The 8965-nt window shown below is 38.3% G+C and overlaps 1 protein-coding gene across 2 annotated transcripts in view; it reads right to left on the bottom strand.

Annotated features, from left to right (window-relative positions):
- Positions 1-753: 753 nt before the first annotated feature.
- XRCC4 (X-ray repair cross complementing 4) overlaps positions 754-8965 on the bottom strand; it is a 283894-nt gene continuing 275682 nt past the window's right edge. For both annotated transcript variants that reach the window (XM_034773169.1, XM_034773170.1), the window contains exon 8: positions 754-1680. In XM_034773169.1, coding sequence (XP_034629060.1) covers positions 1572-1680 — 109 coding nt within the window. In that variant the 3' untranslated portion in view covers positions 754-1571. The remainder of the gene's footprint in view (positions 1681-8965) is intronic.

Below are 8965 nucleotides of genomic sequence, written 5' to 3'. Positions count from 1 at the left end.
TGAATGAGCCTTTTGTGGCCCTGTCATTTCTCAGACATAAAACCTTTGTAGCAAGCAAAATACGTTAGCTATTTATGTTTTTACTTTGTGATTTATAACATTGTTCTAAAGCTCATTGTGAGTTTCAGATGTTGTGGCAAAGTTTTTCAAAAATGGGGGCCTTAAGTTAGACTCTTAAATCCTCATTTAGGCTCCAATGCTGCAAACACACAGGTGATTAACTTTAAGCACATGAGCAATTACTCATGTGCTTATAGTTAAGCTCATGCACAAGTATTTGCAGGATTAGGGCGTGAGTAGACGGTTTTTCAAAAATGCTGAGCACTGAAATTTGAAGTAATGCACAGGCTTCAGTCCAGCAAAGCACTGAATAAGTTCTTAATTTTAATCATGCGAGTAGTCCTATTGATTTCAATGAGACTATCTACATTCTTAAATACTTTGCTGTATCATAACCTTCATGGGACAAATGATCTGCTTGCTGTTCACTTAAATGGGAGTTGGAGCAGGCCCTGCCTTTGCAAGGCCCAGATCCTGCAAAAACTGAAGCCCATACTTAACTTTACACACTTTTGTTGGCCCACTGCCACGTAAGCATGCAGGATCAGGTCTTAAATCTGTCACGCAAATGAACTTGGCTTTCTCAGACAGGAAAATGTAGGCCATTTAACTTTGCCAACTAACCCCTTTACATTTACAGCTCCCAACCTGAAAAATAAAAGCAAACAAACCAAAAAATCCAGGAAAGGTGTCTTTTTCTACATGCATTTATTCTTTTTAAAAATCACCTTGAGAAAAATCAGTAAAGCGTTACATAAATGACTATTTTAAAAGGCTATGTCAGTGTGTTGGTACAGAAGAATAATTATTTTGACAATATTCAATATGTTAGAAAAAATAGACAATATCAACTTATAGCCATTTCACTCCCAAAACCAAAAATACATCTCAGAGTGCATACTGAAGTTATGTTCATGCTAGAAAGGTGGCCTTTGAGAACTTTAAGGAACAGCCATAAATTAAACTTATACAGGTGTTTTCCATCACAAAGTACAACTTCTAAACTAATTCTTTTAGAATAAACCCCTCTATAATGCAGAGAACAGTCCAGTTTCTGGGCTGTGCTTTGTGCAGCTCAGGAAAGGGGGTGATAGTGAGGTGGGGAGGGCAAGTATAAGGTGGCTTTAAGCCACCAGCAGGTCCCCAGTGTAATGTAGAGCAGCCAAGGATTGCTGGGGGTATAGAGATCTCCTGGCCATGAACTCTTTCCCCAGACGCACTCCCTACACTGGAGATGGTAGCATAGGGCCTCTGATTTTAAGGCCTCATCGGTGTCGCACGAATCAATCTAAGGATCAGATCAAAGAGCTGGAATGTCCAGAGTGAAAGATTTTGACAACTGATGTGATTATACAGATGGGCTAGAATAACGTTCCATCCTCATTTACAAATAACCCTCTCTGAATAATGGCTTCAATTCAATGTGTAATTAAACTTAATGGTTTAACAGCTTATGTTGAACAGGAATTTTGTTCTGATAGTTTCTCAGCAAAAACAGAAAAAAAGCCTAGTTAGATGTCATCAAAGAGGTCCTCTGGCTCAGCAGTGTTTTTCTGAGTTTCCAGTGTTGACACATCTGATGGGTGCTTGTCTGATGCCTTTGATGGAGCAGGATCAAGTCTGGAAATGTAAAGAAAAGAAATGTATTTGAAAGAAATTTAGCTACATAATTAAAAAATCAGATACAAACACACGAAGGGAAGTTAATCCTTTAATAGTCTATTCTAAGACTTTTTGTTAAGACTCAGCATATGAATACATCCTTTGAATGTGTCCTTTGTAAGACATACTAGTTACTTGCTGAGATGTCATTGGCAAAACAAGCTGATGAAATATAATCTTATAATTATTTAATCTCTAGTTGCATTTCTGTTTAATTTGTCATGACACTAAGGACACTGAAAATTACAACTCCACCTGCAGAGCCAACATGAAGAATTTGATAGAGTCAAGAAAGGAAAGAAATGTAGAGGCAGCTGTGCAGTATTTATGTTGGTTTCATGATAGGTCTATTGATAGCCATTCCTGCTATCACACAGAACGATGCAGAGTTAATTGCTCCTTTCTCATTCCCTAATGTTTGAATTGTGCCTGTTGTCCAAAATGTTGGCATTTAGGCATAACTTCTAGTCCCTGACCTCTACTTGTGTGCATTCCATGTTTGAACTTTTATGTTAGTATATGGGTGGTTACACTTGTGATCCATGGGTGCATGTGTGTTCATGGACATTTTGCTCATGCACAGATGGAAGGCACATGGAGCTCTAGCGGAAAATTTAGGACCAAATTCTCATACTCTTACATTATTCTGTTCTACATAGCTTCTTATACTGCCCTCACCATCATAGTATCTCAGCACCTCTGATTAGTGCATTAAGTGGTTCATTCTCTCTCAACCTTTCCCAGGGGGACAATTGTGTGTGCAATGTAGTGTTTTGTTTTAGCGGTGTTTTTGTTTGTTTTTAAATGTACACATAACTATGCCTTTAAGTTAGAGAAGACAAGCTCGAAGAATTGCACTTTGCATTTGCAATGGAAAGTGGTGAGGTTTGTGAATGTTCTTAGTTGCTGTGGGAGTTTATTCTCAGCCTCAGACCAGCTCCCTGGGAAAGTTCCGTCTCCCACACAGATGAGTTTTACCCTTACGGTAGAAAGTTCCATTGTGCCTAAGGAACAGAATTACTGATCACATTCTTCACCTCAGAATTTCAGGAAAACCTTTAGATAAACTGGGCCCAGGTTATTGAATGCTTTGAAGATAAGGACCAAAATCTTGAATTGAACTCGATATTCCATGGAAAATCAGCATAGAGAGGGAGGTTTGATGTGCTTCTGGTAGCTAATGTTGCTGAGGAGATATGCTGCAGAGTTCTGTACTTGGAGTTTCCTAAGTGCTGGTGGCTTCATGCCCAGGTATATTTTATTGCTATAGTCAAGACAGGAGGTGACAAATGTCTGTATAACTGAGGCCAAATCATCATCTGCCAGGATGGGATGAAGACTTCTAGCCAACTGAAGATGGCATAAAGCATTAAATGCTGCTATGTGAGAGCTTAATGTCAGCAAGGAATCTCAGAGCACTTCTAAATTACAGACTGACTTGACCAATTGTGAGTGTGTAATCTTCAACCAAAGGAGACTAATCCATGGCTGTAAACTCTTCAAAATACTTTCCTTTACCCTCCAGCATCACATCTGTCTTGCTCAGATTTAGCTTCAACCAGCTATTCTTCATCCATGAGCTGACCTCATCCAAGCATTAGGTTATCCTGATGGTAGTAGTCTGGTCATATGTGGTGAAGGACAGGCAGAGCTGTGTTTCAACAGAAGTCAGTGGAACTAATTATAGGGGAAGGGCACCAGAATCAGGCCGTAAACCCATAATCTCTGGCCAGCAGGATCAAGCAGTCAGATTTATTCAGATACCAGTTGTTCAATAGCAGTCATCCAATTAGTGTTTTATTCTTCTTTATGTACACTATGATATCCAAGTTTGCCTGTTGAAAATGCACTGTCCTTTCATCACTGGGTTGGTTTAAACTATTATATCACTAAGCCCAGTACAGGACTGCATACATGTTGAGTCTGAATCCCTAGCTATCAACTACCCATATGTACTTTAAAAATTAATTAAAAACTAAAACCTTGAAAATAGGCCTTCAGTGTTAACTTCAACAATAATTTTATGCGCCATATGTAAACTAATTGCTTTAGACATTAAACTTAAAATCAGACTTATAAATCCCTTGCAGAAATCTTTTCATTCTACAAAACAAAAAAAAAGTGGTACAAATTAGATTAAACAAAATAGGTCATGAGATGAAGAACCGGGTTACTGATTAATTTTAATTTAATGGTGCTACTGCTGCCTCTGTGTTTTTGTAACAACAGTTAAACTGCTGAAATGATAATACCAGGTGTGTGGAGTTTGTAAACTGAAAGCATTAGACATACAGAGGAAATACATTTCTTATAAGTACATTTCTTATAAGTTGCACCCGAAGAAGTGAGGTTTTTACTCACGAAAGCTCATGCCCAAATGAATCTGTTAGTCTTTAAGGTGCCACCAGACTCCTTGTTGTTTTTGTAGATACAGACTAACACGGCTACCCCCTGATACTATTTCTTATAAGTAAGACTCATATGCAAAACTGAATGTTGGCTTTAAAACTATGTGATTCATATATGCATTGAGATTATTTAAGTGCCTGCAGTATGCTCTGTGCTGTGCAGGGCACAAAATAAGGACTGGTCCTGCCTCAATCTGACCAAAATGGATAAAATAGTGAAGGACAGTCTGCCCAATAATACAATCTAAGGTGTGTAATTCAAAAATCTGAGCAATAACATGGACTGGTTTCTTCTGAAATCAAGCCATGGAGAGATTCTGACAAAGGGCAACTCATCCAATGCACTGAATGCCCTAACAACAACTATGTGGGTGAAATGAGACAATTATTACACTCTCGAATGAACTCACATAGACAATTAATAAAAGACAAAAATGCCATATCACCTGTGGGTGAACAAAATGATCACTCTATATATGACCTGTCAGTCCTCATCCTCAAAGGAAACCTGCACAACATCTTCAAAAGATGAGCCTGGGAGCTTACATTCATAACTTTTCCAAACACAAAAGATAAAGGACTTAGAGACACTAGATTTATGGCTTATTACAACAATTTATAACCCACTGACTATCTGCCCCCCCACCCTTTTTTTTTCTTCCTGTGACTGCGTAGGTGTTAACTAGCCACTTCACCTTGAATGGTCACTTGAAATATATGTAACTACTGATGCTAAACAATCTGTTCCATATTGTATTTAGCTGTGACACTCTGAGGACATTTCCCATACCCGAAGAAGAGCTCTTTGTTTCTTGAAGGCTTGTCTCTCTCATGAACAGAAGTTGGTCCAATGAAGATATAACCTCACCCAGCTTGACTTTCTAATATCCTGGGACCAACACGACTACAACAACATTGCAAAGAGCAACTAAGTCAAATTTCAGTATAGTCCTGGATTTATGAAGGGATTAGGGACTATATTTACAACCTTAGGCAACTGGGGACCCTTATGTTTACACAGAGTCCCACTGAAGTCATTGGGTCCTGCACTAGGCACAGGAGTTCTCTGCGTGGTGCAGATTGCAGGATCTGGGCTTTAATTTTCCCAAGTTTCAAAGAGAGTGTTGGATCACTTATTGAAGACTTGCCTTTTGGGAAACTTAAACTCCATTAATGCAGCTGGCAAACTGCTAACTCAATGAGATAATTTCATATTTCCTGACATTACATTCAAACAGGAGGCCAGATTTGCAGCAGGAGTAAATCAGCAGAGCTCTATTAACGTAACTGGAGCTCTGCCGATTTACACCAGCTGAGGTTTGAACCCACAACTAGGAAGAAAGTAGATGAATTACTGGATATTTCTTTCCACACTTGAGGATGAGCCACAAGAAAGAGAAGCTACAGACGCACTACAGTACTTGACATACTAGTGCTATACTGCATAGCAGTGTGGTACAATGGCATTGCATAACCTGGTGATAAAAGCATTTCCTTCTATGCAATGGGATTCAATAAATGCCATTTATTTCAAGTGACTTAACTATTCCTTTGTTCACACAGACCCCCCCACAGGAGATCCCTGCAACACAATTCCAGATGGAGCACTCAGCCAATTTCATTTTGTAAGATCTGAAGGAGGCTGAAATAGAAAAACATTTTTTGTGTGACTGCTGCAAATGCCGTTATTAAAAAGAGCTTTCCAGTGGCAAAGGATTAAATATTTTTTACTTGCAATGGAATAAAATCAGGTCAAAGGCAGCCAAATAGGCACAACTGCCAATCTTAACATATCATTTGCATATTCTGGGAACATGCAAAGTACTTGTACTTAGTCATGTTGGTTTATCCACCCACCAGGGTATGTTGACACTTGTCTTGATGGTTTTGTTCTGGCTTCTAACATGGGATTTGAAGCAATAAATATTGCAGTAAGTTAATATTTTTAAATGTTTTCCAAGAAAACGTAATCAATTTTGCAGATGTATTTGTGTCCTTGAATCCTGATGGCCTCAGCTTTTCCTTAGGTTATTGTCTTAACTACTTAATGTCAGAAGGTGACATGTTGCTAAGAGAGGAGAGTCTTCCCCAGTCCTAAATATGTGGGGTTGCATCTCAGAGTGGGGCTGAAATTTTCAATTTCAAAGGTTTGGGGATGCCTTGTCTTTGTTTGTGTGTAATGATTTAGAACAGTTTTGCATAACATTTTATTTTTTATTGATAGACAAAGAATGGCCTATTCATAGCATCAGAAATTAATAATGTTAGAGGAAAATTTGATTTAATATATACTTTCTTTGGCGTCATCATAAAATGTAGGTGGCAGTAGTACCCCATAAACAGAAAATTAGTATTCATTTTAATATTTAATATTAATATTAAACAAAGGTATGAAATCTCAAACAGTAAAAATATAGCCACATTGCATCTAACAGAACAAAAGTTAGGAGCAAAATTTGTGTTACAGAGGCAACATTTAAGGCCAAGAGGCAAACTGATTCTTTGATTTATCAACAGTCTCATGTCTTATTGGTATTAATGGTGGCTTCATAGATGGTCCCATCTGGAAAAAACTGTCATTACTAAGGAAGGAGCATTAGGAAAGGAGTTTAGAGTAAAGGCATAAGTGAAAGCTGCCTAGTCCTTGTGGCTATGTCTAAGATCCTCAGCCTACAATGACGGAATCTCCCCTTAGTGTAAGTTCTTAGTTAAAGAAAACAGAGGCATCATATTGATTGCCTAGGGCTATTCACCAAAAAGAGAGAAATTCAAAAGTGACAAGAAAACAAAGACAATGTAATGAGGGGAGGTGAAAACATCTTAAATAAATAAATGCATCTAGAGTGCTATTCATAGGACTTTTTTTTTTCATAGCTGAATTTAAAAGTGTAAAGTACATAAAGTGGAGTTCACATGTGACTTAAATATGATCAACTGTTCTCCCTGGTATGGGTTCCAAGGATTATAAAGTATAAGGCAGTCATTACATTTTTTTTATTATTATTAAAGAAAAACCTCTCAAGAACCCAGTTTAGATTTTGGCAGCACTAATGATTTCAGCACACTTCCAAGCAGTCATTTTTCAGATTTTGTCTGTTCTGGCATTTGTTCCTGGAAGGAGAGTGAAAATTAAGCCATAAATTTCCAATTGACCTTATAAAGTGAGAAACCCTCTCCTGGAGTCGTGAGAAGCTTACTGGTTGAAACCAGCAGCCCCAGAAATTACCATTGATGAGCTCTCCCCTCAACATGTGTCAGTAAAGAAACTGAACATTAATTCTACAGAGTTCAGTAGTCTTGGATGTAATTTCATCAGCTCAGAGAAAGGATGAACGAACAAAGTTGGAAAAAAGCCCCTTTCTGGAAATTGTAGAATGATGAATGTATTAGTTAAGTCATATGACATTTAAGTTTTAAATAAGATATTGAAAGCCAAATAATTGATTTCTGCTTAACTTTTACTATGAAAAAGAAGCAAAAAAGTTTATTTAGGGTATAGATGTGACGGGTTGGATCACAGAAACCCCCTTGGGAGGCTGCCACCCGATGTGCAAAGACTACCCCTGCTTCTGCTTTCCCTGCCAGCTCAGGACTCCAGCACCCTGTCTTGCTGAGCCAGACACTCCCGTCTGGCTCCAGACACAGATCCAGGGTCTGAATCTCCTGTCCCAAAGCTGCAGGTTTACCTGAAAACAGCTCACAGTAGTGTACTTGTCTTTAACACTCAGATGCCCAACTCCCAGTGGGATCTAAACCCAGATAAATCCGTTTTACCCTGCATAAAGTTTATGCAGGGCAAACTCATAAATTGTTCGCCCTCTATAACACTGATAGAGAGATATGCACAGTTGTTTGCTCCCCCAGGTATTAATACATACTCTGAGTGAATTACTAAATAGAAAGTGATTTTATTAAATACAGACAGTAGGATTTAAGTGGTTCAAAGTAGTAACAGACAGAACAAAGTAAGTCACCAGGCAAAATAAAATAAAATGCGCAAATCTATGCCTAATCAAACTAAATACAGATAATCTCACCCTCAGAGATGCTTCAGTAAGTTTTTCACAGACTGGACACCTTCCAGGCCTGGGCACAATTCTTTCCCCTGGTACAGCTCTTGTTGAAGCTCAGGTGGTAGCTAGGAGATTCTTCATGATGGCTCCTCTCCCTCTCTGTTCTCTTCCACCCCTTTATATATCTTTTGCATAAGGCGGGAACTCTTTGTCCCTCTGGGTTTCCACCCCCCCTCACTGGAAAAGCACCAGGTTAAAGATGGATTCCAGTTCAGGTGACATGATCACATGTCACTGCAAGACTTCATTACTCACTTGCCAGCACACACATATACAGGAAGACTCACAGGTAAATACAGCCATCTGCAGACAATGGGAGTCATCAAGATTCCAAACCATCATTAATGGTCCACACTTTACACAATTACAATAGGCCCTCAGAGTTACATTTTATATTTCTAGTTTTAGATACAAGAGTGGTACATTCATACAAATCAGATGATCATACTCAGTAGCTTATAAGCTTTGTAATGATACCTTACAAGAGACCTTTTGCATGAAGCATATCCCAGTTATGTTACATTCACTTATTACCGTATTTTCTCTAAAACTATCTCAGTTACATTATATTGACTTATTATCAAGTTTTTATAAAACCATATAGACTGCACACGTCACAATAGAAAACATACCAAGATGTTTCATTTAAACGTGGATAATCTCTAATTCAATGCAACTTTAAAATGATATTTTAAATGCTTGACTTAGCTTTCCTTTCATTCACACCAGTGTAAATCAGGAGTAACTCCACTGAGATACACT

Source organism: Trachemys scripta, chromosome 6 (assembly GCF_013100865.1).
Source record: "Trachemys scripta elegans isolate TJP31775 chromosome 6, CAS_Tse_1.0, whole genome shotgun sequence".
In the NCBI taxonomy this organism is placed as follows: Eukaryota; Metazoa; Chordata; order Testudines; family Emydidae; genus Trachemys; species Trachemys scripta.
The sequence above is the reverse complement of the archived record's forward strand: the minus strand, read 5'-3'. Positions and strand labels throughout refer to the sequence as shown.